This window comes from Aythya ferina (assembly GCF_964211825.1).
Source record: "Aythya ferina genome assembly, chromosome: 3".
NCBI lineage: Eukaryota > Metazoa > Chordata > Aves > Anseriformes > Anatidae > Aythya > Aythya ferina.
In genome coordinates, this window is record NC_140298.1 from 115,698,540 (window position 1) to 115,723,873 (window position 25,334).

At 39.4% G+C, this 25,334-nt stretch overlaps 1 protein-coding gene across 2 annotated transcripts in view; it reads left to right on the top strand.

Annotated features, from left to right (window-relative positions):
* Positions 1-25,334, top strand: part of TFAP2D (transcription factor AP-2 delta) — a 56,872-nt gene that overhangs the window by 25,343 nt on the left and 6,195 nt on the right. For both annotated transcript variants that reach the window (XM_084516312.1, XM_084516313.1), the window contains 2 exons: positions 1,470-1,611; positions 7,674-7,787. In XM_084516312.1, the coding sequence (XP_084372438.1) occupies positions 1,470-1,611; positions 7,674-7,787 (256 nt within the window). The remainder of the gene's footprint in view (positions 1-1,469; positions 1,612-7,673; positions 7,788-25,334) is intronic.

The following is a 25,334-nucleotide window of genomic DNA, read 5'->3' on the forward strand; positions in this document are numbered from 1 at the left end:
CCTGGACTTTTCTACATTCCATCTGATCTGCTTGCCTTCTACAGTTCACCTGATCCATTTGCCTTCTACTTTAATACAGGATGATATGTGCAAATAAAGTGCATAAAAAGTGCAAATTAAAGTGCAAATTTCTCTCCATTGACTAGGGAGTCTTAGCTCAGATGTCAATACTGATTTTTAATCATATGAATCTCAACTGCAGGTATTCTCAGATGGAGGTGTTACAGGTCCTGCATTTCTCCTAATTGTCTGTTTAGAGCATTAACAGGGTCTCCAAAGAACCAGGGTCCAATGTCACCACTCAAGACGGCACTCAAATAGTCATCTCTGAAAACAAACAAACAGAACTAATGAGCAGATAAACAAAACCAGACAAACAAATACCCTAATCCCAAAACAGTTCTGGAGCATGTCACTGTTAGTCATTCATACAGATGTACTTCAACATAGTTCTGGTAGCTGACCTATTTTTACCTTCTACTTTGAGATGAGTGCAAGTGTGATCTCAAAGTGCCTATTTCCCACCAGGGAAAGGCTAACTTAGGCACAGATGTTCACACTCCAGTCATCTGTGTTTGATCAGATAAAACCTACACCAAGGTTGTCAGAGTGATAACATGCAGACTAGGGAATGTTCGGTAAATCCTAAAATAAATTTCTGAGTTCTCTGCGTTAATGGAGAGGGGCAGATATTTCCAAAGGCATTTGGCACTCAGTATGGATTTAGGTGATAGTGTCCAATCTCTGTAGATTGTAGTATAATCTGTAGAAGTGTGGAGAAGTTCAATGTCTACCTTTGTCAAAGACTTTTCACAAAGCCTAGTCAAGTCCTGTGCATTGATTTCCCCACATATAAAATATCAGCTGTGATCTTCATTGTCTTCCCTTTTATTTTGTCTGGTGAATTTTGATTACAAGCTTTTCTGAAAACAGGATTGGTTCTTGTGCTGTACTTCATGGGCCGCTCATCTTTAGAGTGGGGCACTTGTACTGTGCCTGCTCACTTAACTCTTTAAGAAAATATGCTGAAGTGTATGTTTTTTCTCATAGTTCTCTCCTGAGGTAGGAAGCTTTTCTTCCTTTATAGACAGAGAAGTGAAGCACCAAAGGCTGAATCTTGTCTGTTCAAAAAGTTTTATTCCCACCACACTAATTTTTATTACTGATGATCTGAGTTTACAAAACTTGCAAAGCTACACCTGTATACTGGTGGCAGTTGAGGGAGATGAACTCAAGTGTACTGAGTGGTGTTTTCTCATGACAGGAACATACCTCTTATCTTCTGGCTGGCACTGTCTGAAGTCTAAGTATGAGCAGGTGAAATGGACTGAAATCCGTATCAGAGACTGGGGGGAGTAGATGTCTACAAGAGTGACTTTATTTTTTTATTTTATTTAATGATGATGGAAATTCTTTAAGAAAAAAAAAAAATAAATCCTAACTGACTGACCTGTTTTGTTTACCTACAGGGGAAGCATTACATTTGGCCAGAGATTTTGGCTACACCTGTGAAACAGAGTTCCCTGCCAAGGCAGTGGGAGAGCACATTGCCAGACAGCACATGGAGCAGAAAGAGCAGACAGCAAGAAAAAAGATGATCTTAGCAACAAAGTAAGAAGTGGGGGGGAAATGATGTCATATTGAAAAAGAAATCTGTCTGTCACTTTTACATTCTGAATCTGGGGGCTGGAGGGAGGAGTGGGAGTAAAGATCTGTGATTGTGGTGACTGCTATCACAACAGTACTCACTGACAGAAAATGAGAGCAAGCTCCTTTAGAGATGCTGTAAAAGGAACTTTATTTACTATAATGAGGTTTTAGTAGTTATGTTCTCATTGTCTGCAGTTAAGGAGGCTTGTACATCTTAGTCTCAGATTATTTGATTTAAGTGCGTAGAGAGGACATTATTACATGGTAAAAGATTTAGGACAAACTGGCTTTGTCTCCTGTTTGCACAGCAGCAAATACAAGATGTATGAAAAGGAGATCTAAGTTTCTGCTGAAGTATCAGTTTCTGTTAGATAGTTATCATGTGTCTGCTGAGGGAGTGCTGATCTACACAGGGACAGATCCTCTCTGCTTGTAAAATTGCAAGGGTTTCCCTGAAGTCAAAGGCACTGGAAAAATGTATACCAGCAGGGGAGCTTTGCTAAAGCCATTAAAGATATGCAGAGCCACCCGACTTCAGTCTAAACAAGCCACTCACCTCCCTGGAGCAGTAACATTATGTTAGGATAACATTTCATCTAAGTTAATTAGCCTTGATGAGGGAAGAATTAGCCTCTGTGAGCCATGGGAAACAGGAATAAATAGTCTACATGGCATAACATAGACCTACACTAGGTGTGTGGTATGCTTGCAAGGGTTGGCCTCGAATATAATCAGATACTTCCAGAGCTATGTTACACAGGAAGGCAGCAGGAGAGCTGAGGACAGAAACCAAGACATCATCCACCTCTTTTCTCCATTGCTGGAAATGTTTGAGAATGATACATCCAACAGAGAGTAATTCTTCTACAGTAAGGGTGAAGGCTGAGCAGCCACAAAATTGTCCCTTATATATCAATGTCACTGTGTTTTGTCTAGTTGTGGGGAACAGGATTGCTGGCTTTGATATCCTTCTTGTATCCAGAGCTCTTCACCTTGAAGGTGACTCAGAAGTGACATGCACTGAAACCTCTCTCTGCATTCATATATAGACCATCAACAATCTGCACAATCTGTATCATATAACTTTTTAAGATCTGATTGTAATGCTGGACACTATATAAGCAAGAGTTAAGACATTGCCACAGCTCCAGAATTTTCCCTGACTATAAATGTTACCTAACCTTGTTGGCAGAAATCATCTATCATCTGCCTTGTTTTCCGGCTCTGAAGAGAGATCACTTTGCCACAGGTGATAATGAGCAGTGGATGACTGTCACGTCCTACCTCCAAAGGCTGTCCCACTGGGGGACAAGTAAGAATCTGCCTACCCTTTCTCACCACTCCATTTCCCTCACTTTTTACTAGGGAGGTGGGGAATCATGGACATACATTACTCCAAACATCCATGAACTTTGGGTTTAAGTTTTTATTCTGGACTAGTAACAACAACAACAACGTGGTTTTTTTTTTGTTTTTTTTTTTTTTTTTTTTTTTTTCCTCTCAACATTTAAAAGCACCATCGAATTGATCAGTGCCTCACCAATAGCCTAAGGATGGGCCACATCCTACTGCAGTCAGAGCAATTAAGAGGGACAGATGGGTCAATGTGTGTGCTACTACTGCCCTCTCCTGCCTGGAAGGAGAACAGTGAGTGTTTCACAGACCAGCCCTGTCCAGATACCACAGGAAATGCAGGTCCACGACCATATCAGCATGGCATTTCCCAGCCATACCTCCATGTATCTGACAGTAGATACTCTATTTATCTGACAGAAGTTTATGTTATTCAATTAATGTATTTAATATCTATGTTTGTAATTTAATTAAATTCATAGTTGCCTCATGCCTTGTAAATCAAGACACTAGAAAATGTGGTGGATAGCTATGCTGTCACCAAATACGAAACTGAAATTGCAGGGTGGAAAAATCATTCAAGGCAAACTATGTCTGTGGAAACAAATGGAGCGTCATTGTGCATGTGTGTTGCCACTGTCCCAGTGGGACAGAGCCAGAAGCCCTCAGAAGCATGCCTTTGGCAAAACCAGTGAGATCTTTCATACATGGGGTGTTAAGGAAAAATAAGAGGAAGGAAAAAAATATACATTTCTGCAATTCCTAGTAATATTTGTGAAAATCTGTTCTGGGTTCAGACATCCATCTTTAGTGGCTTGGTGCCCAAACACAATACCTATCACCATTTGAGATTAACTGATTATCTAGCTTAGTTATCAGCAGCTACTCCAGAAGGGCATAAATATCTTTTTATTGCTGTCATATTTAGCATTTCTTATGGATGTCTTTGGTATTACGTATCTATGTAAAGAGCCTCTAATGTCTACAATGTAGAAGTCTCCAATTTCTGGTAGAATATCTCATTGTTATCAAGGGCATCTATATCTTGTAGTCAAGCAATGTATCTATCCTGAGTGGGAGCAGTTCAACATCCAGGCACAGAACTATGACCCCTGTGTTAATAAAGAGGCTGCTGCTTTAGATGCCAATAGCCCTCTTTAACTCAAACAAGGCACTAAGCCTGAGGCAATTCTGTTCATTTTCCTGCTCAGCCCTACCTGGTCAGAGGCTATATTGACAGTATACCGACAGTAGTACATTGAATGAAACCAGGACCATTTTCTGTCATGGAACAGACCACATTAATTGTGCTAAACTACCTGACCTTCTAAAACTACCTCTTGGAAATAATTCCTTGCATTTGATAATCCAGGACCCACATAGGACACAGTACTAGTTGATGCAACAAGTTGGTGTCATGGCCTATGCTAGTAATTTGATGGTCTAGACAATGAAGAATCAGAGCCTTACCTGACCATTATCATGGGAAGAAGAGATGATTGCCAGTGCAGTGTGGAACACAAGAGACAGAAAGGGCAGAACAGGAGTGAAGCAATTTTGGTTAGGAACTGAATGGGTAAGAATGTGACAGACGAGAGAAGCCATTCCTATGATTCTACTTCTCCACTTTCTTTGACTGAGTAGATGATTGTTTGGGCACTCAAGAGCAAGGTGCTTCAAAAAAAAAAAAAAAAAAAAAAGACTGAATTGTCTTAATTCTGGCCAAAGGGTGCTGATGGTGTCCTGTTAACTCTAGACATTTAGGGAGACTTCGAGACATGATTATGAAAACAACAAGGAAATCTAAAAAAAAAAAAAAAAAAAGTGTTTGGACTTAGAGGTCCCTTAAGCATGGTTTAGTTAACCTTGTAGGGGTGTGGGAAAGACCCTTGATGGCTTTACAACAGGGGATAGAACTTGAGCAGGCTACAGGGGTTACAGGTAGGACAGGTACAGAACTGCTGAAGGCCACATCAACAATTCCACTTGATGGAAAGGCACAGTGTCCTAGGGAAAATATCACAGATTATCACAAGACCTTTCACATGAGAAAGAGAACCAGATACACATTTACACACATCAGAACAGAATACTGTGCATAACTTTTTTATTGTGGGGTTGCTTACAGCCAATACTGGATAATTAATATTTGACCCATGACAACATGTTCTCAGTGTGCTGGTTTTGTGAAAAATAACTTTGAGACAGGATGCAAAGTACCTGCTGAGAACCTCTCTGATGTTTACTCTTTGGATGCCTGGCAGCTCTGCTACACTTGGAATATATCAGGTTCATGGGCACACATTCATCCCACTCTTGTACTCCTAACAAAGGCTTTGGCTGTTTCTAGAGATAGGATCATGGACTAGATGGGCTTTCAGTCTGATTTGGTACATAAGTTTCTATTTTTTACTGATCATATCCTGGAACATCTGGCCATCTTTCACAAATCATTGGGTGCCTCCCTTGCAGGAAAGGCCAGGATTCTCTATTTATGTATTTGTTTTCTTATTTTTTTTTAGCTGGAGCCCTTAAGACAGATAATCCCTAACAATCTTTCTTTGCTTATGCAAAACCACAGTCCAACTTCGTACATAACTGTCAACCGCCCTCTCTGTCACTACCCCAGGTAATGTTTTGTTGGTAGTGGAGGCACTGAGACATGACTTTGAGTAGAAATCCCTTGAAAAAGTAGGTTACTGCCTTTTAAAGGTTTTCATGTATAATAAAAAAGTTTTCTTCTTTTCTTTCGATCTGCAACATTCAGTAAAGGCTTCTGACATGTGAAGATAGAAGGGAACCTAATTGCACACTTGGTTTTGACACTTTCCTTTGTCAAAATATAAGAACTCGTAAGATGAACTTTTTCAACAGGTAGAAAGTAAAGGTTGGAGGAAGGAGAGAGGAACAGTGTTGACAGGGCCGACTGGGGATAGCAGATTGTTTAGAAGCCAAAATGACTGACTGTTTTCAGTTGTTGAAAGGAACTGTTTTTCCTCTAAGGATCTGATTCATTAAAACTGTATGCCGCATTTACATACATTTCTGCTGAATACCTCTCTTTGCTTGAAAGGCTAAGATGGTGCTGTCTTTTTAAGCAGTCAGTGTCCTTGTCCATACTGATGACAAGCATTTACAGAAATCAACCTTGGATGAAGTCCAGTGTCACAGCGGGAAATAGTTTTCTGCGTCCCTTTCCTGTTAGGAGAGAGCTGTGTTATCCAAAGTCTATATCCAAATCTTGTAGAACAGTGATATATTGAAGAGTTAAAACAGATTGGTGGAGTTTTGTAACTGGGTAATGAAGAGACCTAAATACCAAAAAGCTGAGTTTAACCACGTGATTTTTATGTCTCTGTTCCAAAGGGCAAGTGTTACAATGTCATGATGACGAACTTGAACTCTTTCTAGGATCAGATGTACACAGCAAAAGTATGCTAGCAGAAATCATGTATCACAGAGACCCTCTTTAGTGTTAAAACTGGGCCCATACACAGTTATTTCATCTATAATAACAAAGTAAGACATACACACACTGTGGCATTTTGTTGAGCTTGTCTGTATTATTAAAATATTAGACTGGTTCCTTGAACCAAATGTCTTCTGTACATGTTGTGGGAGGTAGTCCACACCAACATCTATTTTCAGGAATCAGTTTGGATGCAGCCATACTGTTGGGGAGTTAGGAGAGCATATGCATACAGACTTTATCAGATAATGATAATTGGCTGGAGGATGTAAGAAGAAACCCTGGCACCATATAGTTTAGTGTTTGACAGGTAGTCACTAAGAACGTTACTAGGCCAATACAACTGAGTTTCAGGCTAGTATCAGGTAAATCATGTGAGTGTCCTGATTATCTGGATGTCATCATACCCTTCCTGACCCCACATTGCCTATATTTCTGATACATTTGGTGGAGAATGATATGCCAATTTGGAGAAGTCCTGAGACACACATCTGAATATCTGACCTTTTGTTGTTGTTGTTGTTTTAACTGACTGTCATAAACCAATTGAAAGTAACTTATGGCAATCCATCCAAGTTCCAGATAACATTCTTCAGAGAGCATGCACCAAATTTAACTGTTTTTGTTTGATTGTTTGTTTGATTGATTGATTTATAATGTATTAGTAGCACATTCCTAGACTAATTTGTGAACTAGTGCAATACAACAATAACAAAAGAATTAAAATACCTTATTTTCAGGTTTCTCTTACCTTATTTTTAGGTTTATCTTACTGTTAGGTCCTCTATGTATCTCCAGTACTGACGCATCTTGAGAAGGAAAGTCAGAAGGAACAGAAAACCATCCATCCTTTCCAAAGGACCTTAAATTGATGAGAGATCAGGCAAAACAGACCCTGAGCTCTCATTGCAATATGTCAAAACTGCAGTCTTAGGTCCTACCTAGTGTAAGTTTGCATTGATGGAATTTCTCAATATTAACATGCTTTCAGAGAGGAATTACTCTTCTTCAAGAGATTCTATATGCTGGTTGCTCTGAGAATTTGGGGCAGGAAGGCAAGGGAGGATTCATTTCTCTTTAATTCCTTTAACACTGCCTCTGACAAATATTTGTCATGAATGAAATCACACAGGATTATGGGGATCAGCATTAAAAGAAGGATTACCCCTATCACATTTAAGGATATCCACTTTCCTTTTAGACAAATATGTAAAGAATTCCAAGATCTTCTGAGTCAAGACAGATCACCCCTTGGATCCTCCAGACCGACTCCTATACTAGACCTCGACATCCAGAGACATTTAACACATTTCAGGTATGATTTTGAAAGAAGAGCATTTACCTAAAATTCCTAATTTTGGTAAATACTATGTATAATGATGTAATGGTATTTGTTCCCTTACTTATGACATGTCTATATGTCTATACATAGACCACAATAATGTCTATATTCTCTTTATTGTCTGTGCCTGTTAAAAGCTTATGCTTATGTAGCAAAGAGGCTCAAGCTAGTTGTATTCATCCTGCTGAATGGAGAACAGTCTGAGTTTGAGTCAATCATTTTCTATATCTGCTAGCCAAATTTTCTTATCTTCCTTGCTTTAGATATGAGCCAAATCACAAGCCAACCAAGAGAGAATGTAAATGGTCCGGAAGTGTGGAAACTCAAGTTTTGAGCCACCTTGGCAATATAAATGAATCACTATAACAATGAATAGAGGAACAGTTAAGCTGCATCCTTAAGAATTAACTAAATAGCTCCAGCACTTCCTCTGTGCTACTAAGACCATTTGACAGCATCCCACCAGGAGCATGCTTTTACATAAAGTATATATATATATACGTACATATATATACACTTTAGCCTCCAAAGCCAACTGAACCAGAATGACCTCAAAGCATACTGCCTGCTGGGAATGGTCTTGCTACACTAATTTCTGAACAATACCTTGGAATGTTCACACAAAAAGGTGTGATGAAACATCTTATAGATTCTTTTGCCTTTGCTTGGACAACAGAGGGGAATGCATGACTAGCTGAGTCTAGAGATTATTTTCTTTTTCATAGCCATTAGTTGGTACCTTGGAAAATCAACATGTAAAGAACTATTCCAATGAGTAGCTTACAGGTTGTAACACTAAGCAGATTCTTTAAACCTATAAAGCCTTAGTGTAAAGTTGCATATTTTTTAGCACAGCCAGCTGAGAAACTCTCCATTCATTGGATGTGCAGACAACTTCTGTACTCCAATGTCACAACATCTTTTAGTTATTAAGATTCTCACAGAACATCAAGAATTTACCAGCCAAGTGGTGTGGTACCTAATAGTGCCTGACACTTTGAATGACATCCAAAATGACCACTACCCCACCTTGTCTATCTGTTGAGACAAGGGTGGGGGGCAAGGATAATGTCTGGTCCACAAATGCACACATTCCTGTTCATTCTTACACAGAACAGTGTTTACCCTATGCATATATGAACACACCTAGACAACCTCACTTCTATTAAAGTGAGTGAGGAATATTATTATTATTACTCATGCAGTAATGTTTACACATACACATACCACCTACACCGATGTATACTTTCCTTTATACACACACTCCAAAATACCTAAATACACATGAAAACCAAGGAAAACATACTTATTTATATGGAATATTCAAAGAATAATTTTAATGGGTAACCTAGACTTGTAGAAAAATAGTTAATTCCCCATTACATGCACATAAAATAAATGTGATAGAGGGCAGCTAATCCCCAAGGAATCCTGTATTTAAAGAAGAAACAGCAGTCAGGATAAAATGCTGACAGCTTCAGCTACAAAAGCTGTCAATTTGTACAAATCCCATCCTTCTTTCTCTGCTTGACTTCAGTGGGTTGGAGTACAAAGCTTCTGTACGAAGTTCCTGGATCAGTCAGTGCTTTCTTTTATGCCTGCTGTAGGCAGTAAGTGTTGGACTGAAGATGGGCACCTAGAAAAGTACGGGTCTTGATCCTACACAGATGCTTCCCTGGGCTTAAATCAGACAGCTGTTTCTGATATCTGTGCTTGGGGAATGATGAGCACTGCCAGACCCAGAGACTGAGCTGAGGCCATATACCTTTTCCATCTGTTGCACATAAGTTGAGGTCAGATCCAGCTTCTGACCCAGACCTCTAGCTCTACTCATCTACATATAGGTGCCTCCATTTCAGCCAGGTAAACCTCCTGCCATAGTCTGTAGGGATTTCATCCATTCACGCAGTGGAATCTGCAAAGTAGATACTTAATGCAGGCCTAATGTAGACATCTACTTTAGCGTGACTTGAATCTCTCTCTGAACTCTGTTGACTCATTAGTCTAGTCCAGACATGCAGCTGAATGGGAGCTCAGCCAACCAGTACATACACAGACACATATTGTGAATGCCTAAGCTTAACGTAGGAAAAAAAAAAAAAAAAAAGTCATGATTCTCATCCCCTCTATCTGGCAGTCTTCAGAGCTAGGTTGTCTACCACTCCTACCACTACTTGCCTTCCTGAGATTAAATATCACAGAAGGCACATAAGTCTGTCTCAGATCTCTGAGAAGATGTGAGAATTACTCACCATGATTTCCAGGAGAATGGAGTATTTTCTGAATCAAGGTTTCAACAGAGACTGCTTTTTACCAGTCACTTGGTTTGTCTATCTTTCTCTGAGGGATGATCCTCATATTGAGCCAACCCCTGTCACAGGAAATTTGCACCTGATGATCTGAGGATGAGAGAAGAAAAAGAAATTCATGGTACCCCAACACAGGGAGAAAGTCCTTGTAAACCAAGAACAGCATAGCCACTGCTCTCTGAGGCATACCACAGCTTTCTACTGGTCACAAACAGAAATAGCTCTTTGTCATCATACATCTGTAGAGAAGGGTTTCATAAAAAGATATTGGAAGCATTTACCTAACATAAACACACTAAGAATTCAAATACTTAACATACATTGGACTCCACATGTGTGATCATAAGCTCTCATTTAAGGTTAGAATTGCAAAAGAACAAACTGTTTCAACCTGTTTCAACCCTGCCTATGGCAGGGGGTTGGAATTAGATGACCTTCAAGGTCCCTTCCGACACAAGACATTCTATGATTCTGTAATTCTATTTGTTACAGTAAAATGAACATATTTCTGATGTATCTATATCTATAAAAAGCATTGCAACTATATGCTAGAGATGTATTTGATATTCTTACCATCGTCACTGTCAAATATTCACTGTTAAATATTCTGATGAAACCTACAACAATTGGAGTCTAAAATTGGACTGTCCTAACAAGTGGCTGATCCTGACTATGCACACAAAATTAGTGTTATTTATGTCCAAAATACTCAAGAGCTATTGGTGCTCTACAAACATGTTTGGTTTTTTTTTGTTTGTTTGTTTTGTTTTTTTGTTTTTTTTTTTTTTGTTTTTTCAGAGGAGGCATAAATCTGAATCAATGGATTCAAGCAGCCATCATAAATTTCATAATATACTTTTTCAATTGTGAAATTTTCATCTTCATTTCTGTATGTATTCCAGAACTACAGGATTTCTTGCAATAAATACTCTGTCTTGAAGCTGTATAAATCTCTAGATTGAGCTGGAGCCAAACTATTACCTCTGGCAAAGACAGGCTTTAACTGGAACTTCTGTCAAGGTTCTGTGAATATTTTAGCAGGATTTAGTGTGTTTTTCAGCCATTATTCAATATGATCTGATTGTAGATATAAATCATCAGAAATCCCATAGTTTCATACAGATTTACTATAACAAGAAGAAGTTAAGAAATTCTGCCTTGTAAACCGTGTTCAAGGCAGAAAAGGAACAATATGAAAACTTGAGATTTTATATATATATATATATTTATGCTGTACAATGTCAGAAAGCAGTAGAGATTTTTTATGACCAGAAAAATTCAGAGGAACCACACAATCCTATATTATTAGAATTAATTATAAGATAATGAAAGACTTTCTGAAGGGTTATAAAATCTGATACCTACAGTATCCAGCATCTACTACCTTAGGGCAAAGGAACTTTTCTTTAGGAATAAATTACCCTACAGCTGGTAAGTGTGGAATTATATTCTCTACTTGCTTGCAACATTACTTGTTCAACATTAATAATTAAGATCAGGGTTCACAGACTAGCACAGGTCAGATACAAGCAGCAATTCCAGTTTCCTCTGTTTTAAATCTTCAAGGTCACACTTCTCTGTGAAGTTTTTCCACTGAGTCCCAATTCATCAAGATCTTTAAAAATGTGTCCTATCTGAAGCACAGGATAGTAGTCTCCATGAAGGGCTCAGAATTGCTGGGTTTGCTCAAACCCCAAACTCAAAGTTCATACAAAGCTTAAAACAGGGAAAATGTTCAAAGAAGCTGCTAGTGAGTCTGAAAACTGCTGAGTTTTGCACAACTTTACCAGATACACAGAAAACATAGGCTCATCTACACCCCTGGTATGACCATGTTTGTGCAGCTGCTCTCTGAGATTCCCATCTGACAAGAATACAGAAAACTCAATGCTGCAGGAAGAATAATTTCCCAGTATTATTTGACCATGAACAAAAAATTCAGCAGACCCTTACATTCATACCAGCAATTATTTTGCACTACCAGAGTCAAGGTTGTGTTATGTATGTTTTATTCAAGATTTTTTCCTTTTCAGTGCATTTTTTTTCAGTGCATCTTACCACAGAGATATTATATTGATATTAGTAAATAAAAAGGGTCAGGACACAAGCATGTATCATTTACTTGTGCTGATTTATAGCAGAAGCCCTTGATTTTTGGTGCCCAATATAATTAGCACTGTACCAAAACATTCCTCGGCACAGTGTCACGTAAATATTACTAATATATACAATAAATAATAACAAAAAAAATAATAACAATAAATGCAATATATATAACAATATACATATTATATATATATTCATAATATATATGTAGCTTGAGGTTTCAAGAACACGCTAGCCCTTACTGTAGCCCAGTTAGCTGCCTTATCCGTGCTACAAATAACTTACGAAGACTTAGAAAATTCCAGCTTTGTCAGGGCTGGTTAGTAAATCACAATAATCCTATGGGTTGTGTTGGGCCTGAAAGCCATAACTAGGCAGAATCAGCATTAAGCCATGAGGCAAACAGGTAAACCATGGAAAAATCCATCTCCATTACTAAGTGCTTTTTGTCCAGACACGCGTGTCTCTTTGTTGTCCTCTAAAGTCTGATCTGTGTAAGTGCATTTATGAGTCCATGAGAGCAGATGGCAAAGCCAGCACATCAGTACTAGAAAAGAACCTAAATATCTTTATATTAAAATTTATTATATTTATATTAAAAGAACCTATATCTTTAGAGAGAGTAATCCATTACTCTGGCTCTTTGCTTTCAAAATGGAATAAGCATCAGGAAAGAGAGAGTAGGAGAATGTGAAAGAGAAGGAGTGAGTGATAGCAAAAAATGGGGAGAATGGAGAAAGGAAAATATATTTAGATAAATCTTAGCTTCTTTTAAAATACCATCTATTAGTTGTTATTCAGAATTTCTTCTTCCAAAAATCCCACAGAACCAAGCAAAACTTTTGTGTGCATATGCATACATCTGTCTGTGCAAGAGGGAAAAGCTGGGGGTTTTAATTTATCCTGAAACTTAATCTGTTTTCAAATCCCACTGATGTCAGCAAAGCTGAGATTTCATCTTTATTTTCTTCAGGACAGAAAGGTTATATGAATCTCTCTAGCATTGTAAATTGCTTGTCTTTGGATTTAGAATAGGTAAAACAGCCTAATACATACTCACTGAAACTGAGAAACAGCTCTCAATTATCCAGGTTGATGGGAGGAAAGACGGGTTGGAATAGTTAGAGAAAGCAAAAAGGTGGATGTATACAAGACACGTATATAAGAGGCTATGTCCCAAGGCTTTGAGAATAACTCACTTTAGAAAAGCTTAGAAATGGTGGAACAGGACAATCAGGAACTACAACAGATGAAGACAAGATTGCCTGAAGGCATGAGAGCTCTGAGACATGCACTCAGAGACCATACGGTGCAGGTTAGTTGTGATGTGAGATGGTGAAATTTTGGCTAACCCCTAAACACCCATAATCATGCCATTAACTGAGCAGAGCTGAATTCTGACATTGCAGGTTCCTTCTTATGAATCTGGATTAATGTTAACCAGCACAATCATCTAACAGCAACCTTTTTCATTTAATGGTGTGCAGGTAGATCTTGATGGTGCAGAAGCATGTCAGTATGAGAAACAGTTGGAGTTAACTCACTTGTTACCTGTCTTTGGCACCTTTGCACTTCCCAGGCATTTAGTGCATCCAACCACCCCCAGAGCATAGAACAAGACCAGAAGAACTGATAGCTTTCAGTCGTATAGATCCCTGCAGTGAAGAAGGGATCTTCTGCTGTATTTCAGAGAAGGAATGGAGATACGTAAAAAACTAGACTCCCTCAAAGATAAAAGCAAACTTATCTATTAACTGTGTGGGTATGGTTCTGGATACTGGAACACAACAGTCTATAATGTTTGATTGTTATTGTTTTGTTTTGGTTTGTTTTGTTTTGGTTTGGTTTGGTTTTTTGGTTTGTTTGATTTTGTTTTGTTTTTATGAACTTGGCCTAGACCAACTCTTCCTGTCACAAGCAATTCCAAGGCACAAGACAATCATGTCCCTGTCAAGGGGATGTTCCCAGTTGGAATCTTAGAAATAGCCACCACTTTTCAGATTAAAATACTTGAATAATGGAGATGAGGCCAGACTGTGTTAGATCTCTCTTGAGCAGAGGAGGAACCTTTGCACTCTTCACCTTACTAGCACAGATATAGGTAACTAAAGCTGTGCCTTAGCCCCAGTTTAAGGACCTTGGGGTTATTTAACTGTCTCATGAATGTGGAGGTCTAGGTCATTTTAGAGACCATCCTGTGTCACATGCATCAACTACTCCCTCAGCTCAAGGCTTGTTTGTGAGCCCTGCATCACATCTGCCAGCCTTACAAATGCTCTGGATGTCCTGTAGCATCTCTTGCATGGGTGAGCTTGCATGTTCACTTTCCATTCCTGTTTTTTAAGTTTTCTCTTTTGCAGAGGAAGATTTCAGACTGGATTGTGAATGAAAGCCCTCGAGTATGTTTATCTAGTGTGGTGGCTTCTGCATTAAACCAAAGCTGGAATTCTGGATCTAGGATCCTATTTTATTCATTTCATATTTAAGTCTGTTGATAAAGCATCGAAGCAGTCTTCCGTCTAAGGAGCAGAATTTAGGACATCCCTCCAACCCAACTAAAAGCTGAAAACAGTAAATTAGTGCATTTGATATGATTTTAGTCCCTCTTTCTCTCCTGTTGAATGTAGAGAGCATGTATCTACTTCTCTTTTCCATTCCACAGCAATATCCAAGCTTCCCACAGATTCATTCAGGGATCTGAGAGTCACATTGATATGTATTGTCTTGTCTTTACATTCATAACCTCCCTTTTCTTCAGAACAGCTTTGCTGTCTGACATTGCTCAGTCTTGCAGTGAAAGTGTGGTTTTATGAAAGAGTATATTTTATTAAATGATTTCTACTAACTGTATGAGCAGATGCACGTTCTTAGAATGAGAGGTCTCCCCTTATCTAGAAGATATTATAATAAGAAATGTTTTAATAGGAAGTAGATATCATGGTTTTTGAACTTTTGTCAGAAGTCTTTTATAGCTCCTAAAAAGCTTGTGAAAACTACCTTTACCGCAAATCCCACCACAAATGAACTCCCACCTGAAAAAAAAAAAAGCCTCCCCCCCAAAAATAATCTGTGTTGGGGAGAAAAAAAAAAAGTGAAACAAAAAAAAATACTTATAAAGAGAATACTTTCTGAGATTATATTAAAGAGTGCTGTACAATTTTCTTGGCTTACGTAAGTACAGGCTTCCTCAACTCATTTGTCAGCCTTACTTTTTCACTTGTGAGATTGGATATAAATATGTTTTTTACAGCTGCTTTTGGGTCACTTGCGTCTACAAGAACTTGCACTAGATAGAAAGCTCAGATATCCTACTGATGTCATCCATCCCATAGGGAAAGATGAATATTTACTGATTACAGAATTTGAATTTGATCTTCTAAGGTTACATTTCATCAAGGTGCAAAATCCTATCTAGATAATCTATTTCACATATGAAAGATAACAACAGCAAAATAGCAAGGGGGAAACTTTTTTTTGCAAGTGGCACTTCTTTTGGAGCACAAACCTTATATAAACAGACAAAAATAATAGGCTCAGAATACTAAAGCTAGAAAATAAAAGCAATCATTATCCTCTCAAATTATTCTGTGTTTTGCTTAGCCATTCAGCTGATATGAAACACCCTCACTATGAAACTGTTTGAGACAAGAGTTTTTCATTTAGTTACTCTCTGAGCCTGGAGCTGTCAGCCTCCTGTGAGTGCCTGGCATCACACTGACAAGGTGACACAAAAAGTGACAGGCAGAAAAACAGAGGCTCAGACATTGGGAGCAGTAAAAAAGTAACATCCTTCTTTCTGAAGGGTAAAAAAGAGCAATGAAATAGGTTTTGAAACTAAGAGCATTTTTTAAATTGTAACAAAAAGCCAAGACCAAGTTCTTACTTGTGAGTTGCCTTTACAGATATGCTTACCACCCTTTTATATTGTTCTCTATTTCTTATACTTCTTTTCCTATCAGGAGGTAGAGGAGCTGCTGTCATAATTCCAGTCATTTTGATTAGCAATAACAGCGTTCTGTTTAGATGCATGGACTGGAAGAAGCTTGGTGTGAGACTACATGGTGAAACAGCTCCAGTGCCCTCTAGAGTTCCCTGATTTCCATGATCTCTCAGAATCTGGCTTTTGATTCAGCTAGTTGCAAAAGAACGCATTGGTTCCTAGTGCTGAGATATTAGCAATCAATAAATTGTTCCTTTCTTTTTCCTTTTGTTCTTTCTTTTACTTGGCCTTATGTTTGCCGAAAGCATTAGAGATCCTTCCTCTGGGATTTGTCACTCATTCCTTTTTCCAGAGATTCCATCTTCAATCTTTTCATAGCAGGGATTCTATCATCTCCTCCGGTTCTGCTTATAACCAAAATCATTTTGAAAGGATTTGAACATTTTTGTGTGTAGAGGCTGAATTGTTAAGATAGAGAAATCGTAAGAATTTTGTTATGAGTCTTATAGTACTTCTTCACAGAAAGGGTGATCAAACATTGGAACATACTCCTCAGGGAAGAGATGGAATCCTATCCCTGGAGGTATTTATGAGATGTGTGGACATAGCACTAAGGGACATGGTTTAGTGGTGAGTCATTTCCAACCTGGATGATTTTATCATTCTATGATTTTATATTCTTTTTAAAGTCACAATTTATGGGGTTAGGAGATCTGATGATCTGTTTTCTTTTCTTTACCCTCTTCATTAACAAATAAGTTCCTTGTTTAATGAGGAAAGAGTAAATATGTATTAATCAGAGATGAGAAAAGCATAGAGACTAGACAGATTCTCAGTCCAGTACTTAAGATTTCTTCTGATTCCAAGGAAATGTCATTTCCTCATTCCCAAATTACTGGGAATTGCTTTGTCATCCACGTTTATAATGTTTAGCTCTTGGTCTTTCTCATTTGAGGGCGATGGGATTTCTCAGCTATATTATCAGCTTCACTGGAGAAATCTACACATGACATTTGGTTGAATCTCATTTACTTCTGTGCCTTGTTGTAGGGCAGAGATGTGACCACTGACTAAGTTAAAGGAGAAACTAAATGAACTGTGCAGGAACAGGAACAGCAAAGGCTCTTTGAGTCACATGGACACACTCACAATTTTCTCAAAAGTACCCAGTCGTCTCAGATCTTTCTGTGGTCTCATTGGTGTATTTGGCTCCCCAGACAGTGATGGGCAGCAAGGCCACTTTTCATCCACAGTGAGGCAGAAGCCAGTATACTTTTTTTTCTCATTAAAAACTAACAAGTAACAGGGTTATCCAGTGTTTTATCTGGGGACTTTAATATGCTGTGCTGGAAGCATTTATTGGCAAACATCCAAGGGCTTCTATGAGTGCCACGTGTAATATTGTTCCATGGCTAAATCTTTGTCTTATAGCTCAGAAACACTATAGACACAGTCTTGGATATTTCAGACATTCCCTGGGCAATTTTCCTAATGTGGAAAATCATCTCTGAGGTCCAAAATCTTCAGAGCTGAAACAGAATATTTTGGAAATAGGGGGCATCAGCTCTGGTGCTCTATGGTAGTTTCACCCTGATGGGCAGGTAAACTTTACCACCAGTACTCTCTCACTCCCCCTACTCACATAAAATAAAAAAGGGCTCAAAGGCTGAGATAAGAACAGGGAGATCACTCACTGATTACCATCACAGGGAAAACAGATTCAACATAGGTAGATTAATGTAACTATGACTAGTGAACTAGAACACTGAGAAACTAAAAGCAAACTAAAAACACCGTCCCCCCTCCATTCCTTTCTACATCACCCCTCTCTCCCCCTCTCCCTGAGCAGCATAGGGGAACAGGGAATGGGGTCTGCAGTCAATCCCTGATGCTCTCTGCTGCTCCTTCGTGGTCACTCTCTGCCCCTGCTCCACATGGGGTCCCTCCCACGGGATACCGTCCTTCCCAAACTGAGCCTGTGGGGGCTGCCCACAGGCAGCAGCTCTTCAAGAACTGCTCCCACATCAGCCCGTACCACAGGGTCCATCCCCCAGGAGAAAACTGCTCCAGCATGAGTGCCCCACAGGCAGCAGTTCTCCCCAAAAACCCTGCTCCTGCGTGGGCTCCGCTCCATGGGCTGCAGCTCCAGCCTGGGGCCTGCTCCTTCAGGGGCTCTCCATGGGCCACAGCCTCCTCCAGGCCACATCCACCTTCTCCACTGGGGGCTCCTCCATGGGCTACAGTGTGGAGATCTGCTCCACCGTGGAACCCATGGGCTTCAGGGAGGCAGCCTGCTCCACCAGGGGCCTCATCACAGGCCACAGGGCCTCCTCTATTCCTGGAGCACCTTCTGCTCTCCTTCTACACTAACCCTGGCATCTGAAGGACTTTTTTCTCTTTACATTTTCTCACTTCTCTCTTCCAGCTGCTGCTGTGAAGCAGGTTTTTTGTTTGTTTATTTGCTTGCTTTGTGTTGTTATTGGTGGTTTTGTCCTTTCTTAAACCTGCTGTCACAGAGGCACAACCAGCATTGCTCACTGGCTCAGCTCTGGACACCAGTGGGTTCCTTTCCAGTGTTGGCTGGAGCTGTCCTTTATCTAACAAAGGACTGTTTCTGGGCTCTTCTCACAGAGGCCAAACTTGTAGCACCCTTTACCCCCCTACTACCAAAACCTTGCCAGGTACGTCTAATACACATTGCTCTCTTTTTTCCACTGCTTTTTATATGCAGTAAAATGAGGTCCATCTGGTTAGGAGAACATGCCCTTAATACACTTGTTCAATTATGAATGGAAAACAAGCCCAAGGACTTACTTTGCAAGGCAACTTTTGTATATGCTGTTTACCACTCTGATCCTATAGACTATTATCCCTGTAATATATGCTGCTGGTGTCCCAGTGTTCATCTTGACTATCAGCCTAACTTGTGCCATGGTTTGGTCCACTCACCTTCTGAAGTAAAGTTTAATTCTCAAGGCATCCTACATAAGGCAGACCTTGCAATCAGAAGAAACCCTTGGAAGTCAGTAGAGAGACCTCTAACTTAGGAAGTTATCTGTATCACTATGAAGATTTAAATATTTTTCCATTTCATTTACAACCATCAAAAGTTTTATCAGATATCATTATTTGTCATCTGCCACATATTGTTAAATCTAGGTAATCATGAAGTGGTTTTCACACTCAAAATTCTGAGAAACTCCAAACAATATGTTCAAGCTTGCTTTTTCTTCATCATTATTATTGTTTTAAAGTATTTATTTATTTTAAATGAGGGTGTAAACATTCTGTGCAGATGGCCTCTTCCCTTCCCCCTCCACCCCCCAGAGAGGGAATCTGTTTCTTTTGCCGCATGTTGAAGTTTCACCAGTCTAGGGTATGGAGAAGTCCTTGAGGTAGCTGCCAAATAATAGTCCAAGCCTTCAGGCATACTTGGATCTTTTCATTTTTAAGTAAGGCCATCATTAAAATATGAGCATACATAATTGCATCATAGCACTGAGCAGGATTGCAGGCTGGTCTGGATGTCTTTAAGCATAAGGATTTATAATACATTGACCTGCTATTCATTGCATTCTTTCTGCATCTCTTCATAAACAGTACCAAATCAGAGATTTTAACCTTACATTTTAGAACAATAAAATTTCTTGGTTTAGGGGTTGCAATGAAATGCACTAGAACACTGAGAATACTCAGATGATTCTACTATAAAAACTCTAAGTTTAATTTTAGGATCTTAAACCCAAAAGACAGTCTTACAATGAAAGCAACTCTCTTAGTAGATGGGGTTCAATTCACAAACAAAAGTGAACTGAATTTAGTGGGAGCTCAGTCAGTCTAAACATCATGCATTTAATGTGACTTTCAGGAAGTGTGTTTTAATGCTTTGCCATTAGTCTTCTGCCGGTCACACTTTGGATTTCAGTGTAAAATCAGAATTTCTTCCCAACTTGAAACTTACTTTCATTGGCAAAGAGAAATTATCTGTCTTTCTTAGATTTCTCAAAGACTTGTAGATAAACAAAGATCACCAAAGTTAGAGTAATGGGAGCTACTCATAAAATGTAAGATAAAATAGAAGATAATATCTCTCAGCCTTTTTATGCTCATTACATAAAACAGGGCTAAAAAAAATACATCCTCACAGGAGTGTGCCATGGAGGGCTGGTCAGAAATTTTCCATAAAATAGTTTCTTTCAATAAGTATCATGGGAAAGTTAATAGGCTTTGCATATCTCCATCTGTGGGGAAGAATACTTTCAACAGGAATCAAATGAGTTGTCATGAGACTGCACTGCCATTTCAAGGCTGGTTGTTTGCTGTTGTTTAATAATAAATACAAATCTGCCTTGAAAAAAAACTGATTTTGGATTATTTGTGGTGTGTAAAAGCTTAAAAAGCAGATCTGTAAAGGTGATAGATGCATAACTCACCCCACAAAATTCTTTTGCTGTGAACTTCAGTTTTCACACAAGAAGTTGAAGATTCTGTCCAGTATGAAATACTAATATCAAGGTGTCTCCATATCAGCTGGTTGTTTAGGCTTTCCATTTCACTATATCTATGGAAAGATATAACTTAACGAACATTAACATGAGACATATTTTTAGATACTACAAGGTATACCATCAGCCCATTGCTGCTTTAAAAGGGTATTCTCCTGTAAGCCCTCTGCATTGCCTGCTCAACTGGCACAAATATCTTGTTACTATAAGACATCTAAATCATATATCATCATATATTCTTGCTCAAATCCATGGCATAGCCAGAAAAATAAAATAAAATAAAAATAATAATAATAATAAAATAAAATAAATAAAATAAATAATAAAAATGGTGTAGCTTATCATAAAAGAGGCTTTTCATATGCTTAGTCATACTCCACACACCTTTGACCATATTGAAATCCCCAGGGCACAATTCAGTTGCCTAAACATCGGTGTATAGTACCAGTGCACAAAGATGCACAAAGATAACCTGCATGGCCTCAAAACACGTAGAAGCAAGGTGAACTTAAGTTCTATATCATGTCTACCTATTCTGTGCTGTCATTGTAGGTGCCATAGGGCATCTCAAGTCAATGAAGATTCTTACACATAGGAAACTGACTTGAGTTCTCTTTGATTGTAATGGAAGTTTAGGCACTGTTGACGGATACAGCTACAAGTTGACGTCTTTGCTTACATATGTTAATAACAGACTTTGTTCCATTCTGTTTTCTACAGTCTTGTTCAGCATTTGAGAACATTTAAATCTTCTGCCCTCATTCTTAACCCTATGGATATTTTTTTCTGGGCCAATCTCTGTAAGGTTTCACTACAGTATTCCAACTTTGTTCTTCAGGGTTTATTGAACTAATATATGAACACAGTACTATTTCTTTTGCTCAAGAGTGGAAATGTTCAAAGACAAGCAGACCAGGAGAATTCTTTGCTATTCAATACTTTCTTAAACTTAGAATTCCTGTCTGCTGGAAATTAATGATTGCAGGTATTGTCAACTGTTTAAGTTGATAGTGGTTTATTTTACACACAAGATCATTAATATCTTATACATCTCTCAATATAGTCAGTTCCCCCAAACAGGACCCAGAAGATCATACAAGCACTGTAAAAATCACAAAATATTATAGCTAATAATGATAGTTTGGGACTTTATTTTATTTTTTTTTTTGCTCTCTAATAATCTTAGCTTTTTCACATTTTCATTTCTCTGGACTAATGAAAGACAGAAATGAATATAAAGTGCAACACAAAATCTTGAAATCACCTGACTCATAAATATCAGAATTGAAAGTGCTAAAAATAATCTTATCTGTATGCTATGGTTGATATTGTTTCTGCAAGTATTAAAAACATCAGACAATTATAATGATTTTTTTTTTCTTGGTAAGCCAAACATTTCTCAAAAACAAACAAATGAAAAGTTTGAAGTTAAAGCCATATATTTTTACCTCTCTACAATTTTAAACTGAAAAGATAAAGATATTACTATAAATCCAAATTTCAAGAGTCCAAACTTCAAGAGTCATGTGGTATCATTAATTGATGTCTGCAAAATAGTCCTTATAAATATTTAATTATCATTTTCCTCTCATTACTAACTGGAGATAAACATAATTTCCTGCTTTGAAAAGTGCCTGGAGACATAGATAAACATTCTAAAAGTGAGTTATTTGTTAATCGCCTTTGGGAGACCTTTCACAAAAGACTGGACCATTCCCAATCTGAAACGGAGACATATTTCCCCACTGAGTTCTTATTTTGGTTAGGACTCATATAAGTTTGGTTTCTTTCTTAGGATACTGGTATTCCTAAATATCTATTTCTTAGGATACTGGCGGCTAGCAAACGTGACGCCCATCTACAAGAAGGGCCGGAGGGCAGACCCAGGAAACTACAGGCCTGTCAGTTTGACCTCAGTGCCAGGAAAGCTCATGGAGCAGATCCTCCTGAGAGTCATCATGCAGCACTTGAAGGGGAAGCAGGCGATCAGGCCCAGTCAGCATGGTTTTATGAAAGGCAGGTCATGCCTGACGAACCTGATCTCCTTCTATGACAGAGTGACGCGCTGGGTGGATGAGGGAAAGGCTGTGGATGTGGTCTACCTTGACTTCAGCAAGGCTTTTGACACCGTCTCCCACAGCATTCTCCTCAAGAAACTGGCTGCTCTTGGCTTGGACTGGCGCACGCTTCGTTGGGTTAGAAACTGGCTGGATAGCCGGGCCCAAAGAGTCGTGGTGAATGGAGCCAAGTCCAGTTGGAGGCCAGTCACTAGTGGCGTCCCCCAGGGCTCGGTGCTGGGGCCGGTCCTCTTTAATATCTTCATCGATGATCTGGACGAGGGCATCGAGTGCACCCTCAGTAAGTTCGCAGATGACACCAAGTTAGGTGCGTGTGTCAATCTGCTTGAGGGTAGGAAAGCTCTGCAGGAGGATCTGGATAGGCTGGACCGATGGGCTGAGGTCAACTGTATGAAGTTTAACAAGGCCAAGTGCCGGGTCCTGCACCTGGGGCGCAATAACCCCAAGCAGAGCTACAGGCTGGGAGAGGAATGGTTGGAGAGCTGCCAGGCAGAGAAGGACCTGGGAGTGATGGTGGACAGTCGGCTGAATATGAGCCAGCAGTGTGCTCAGGTGGCCAAGAAGGCCAACGGCATCCTGGCTTGTATTAGGAACAGCGTGACCAGCAGGGCTAGGGAGGTGATCGTCCCCCTGTACTCAGCTCTGGTGAGGCCGCACCTCGAGTACTGTGTTCAGTTTTGGGCCCCTCGCTACAAGAAGGACATCGAGGTGCTTGAGCGGGTGCAGAGAAGGGCGACGAAGCTGGTGAGGGGCCTGGAGAACAAGTCCTACGAGGAGCGGCTGAGGGAGCTGGGCTTGTTCAGCCTGGAGAAGAGGAGGCTCAGGGGCGACCTTATCGCTCTTTTTAGGTACCTCAAGGGAGGCTGTAGCGAGGTGGGGGTTGGCCTGTTCTCCCACGTGCCTGGTGACAGGATGAGGGGGAATGGGTTTAAGTTGAGCCAGGGGAGTTTTAGGCTAGATGTTAGGAAGAACTTCTTCACTGAAAGGGTTGTGAGGCACTGGAACAGGCTGCCCAGGGAAGTGGTGGAGTCACCATCCTTGGAAGTCTTCAAAAGACGTTTAGATGTAGAGCTTAGGGATATGGTTTAGTGGAGGGCTGTTAGCGTTAGGTTGGAGGTTGGACTCGATGACCTTGAGGTCTCTTCCAACCTAGAAAATTCTGTGATTCTGTGATTCCTAGCAAACAAGATTCCCATGTCCAGCAGAGACAGAAAGATCACCCTGAAAAACATGTTGGAACCTTTCCCATATTTGTTTTCCATATGTCCAGTATTCTGGCAATTGTCCATGTTTTGTATAACGTCTATTCCATGGGCCACTGTTTTTCTACTATTTTCTTAAACAGCTGGAAAGACTAAGAAGCCAAAATGCAGAGGAGAGGAATTCTCACTGAAATGCAATGTTCCCATTTCTAACCTATGTGTGGCTCTCTGTTTTAGATCAGGGTTTACTGAGATGGTGCCTCAGACACCCAGAGAGTTACCATAAGGGCAAAATCTTAACTAGAATGAGATGAAGTAGTCATTGTTTTGGAAGAATCACTGTAATGTGTTTTTTCTCCCTCACCCAAACCAATATAAAATATTGATTTCTGAAAAATATCTGCAGAGCCAAAAATCAGCTTATTATCCTCTCCTTGTTTTCTTCTTCCCTAAGCAGAACTGGGATGTCTGAAATAAATATTTTAAATACTGCAATGACGTTTCAACCTCTGAAATAATTTTCCACTTATGTTTCTATATGAAAGTTAAAAATCATTAAAGATTTTTGGTTAGTTGGTTCATTGTTTTCTCTTCTGTTTCTGTTCTTGTTTTTCCTACAAGTTATCAAAATGATTTATTACAATGATGAAAAGAATTTGGTTGCCCATATGAAGGTGTCTAGTACCACATGAGATGCCCTGAATCTTATGTGAACAACTTGTAGTGTACACGTAGCATTTAAGCAGGCAGGGCTGGAGTCAGTTTCCTAAAGAGTGGTCTCTGGTACCATTTCCAAAACCCTTGCAAAGCTGTTATCTGACACAGGAACAAACATGCATGCTCCTGTATCTGCAAGTGGAAGCCAGACAGATGCCCAAAAGCATCTCAAGTGACTATAGATATCTATGGGTGCAAATAAGTGCTTCTTTAAATTTAAATTAAATTAATCTACCATCAGACTGCCTGACTACTCCACAAATACATCATTTCAGTTATTATTAAGTGAGGAGCAACAGTGAAAATCACCTGCTTTGCAGTTCAGGAAAACAAGAACAAATTCAGCATTAACTTGAGAAAACACCTTATTTAGGTGAAAGATGCAATGAGGTAAATCTATTCTAGGAAATTCAACACCACCACAGCAAGAAATGTTGGAACTTGGGTATTTTTACTATTAATTTGTTAGGAAAATCTGTGGATTTAGCCTAGCTGAACTAGCCCTAGGTGAAATATTTCCTGGGTGTTGTTGGGCCTTAGCAATGGCCAGGAGCTATTCCCAAATGGCAGTTTGGATTCCCCACTGTTGGATATTCAGAGGGTTTAGCAGCATAGACAAGACCAAACTGTGGCTATTGCCCTGGCATTGCATAACTTATTAAT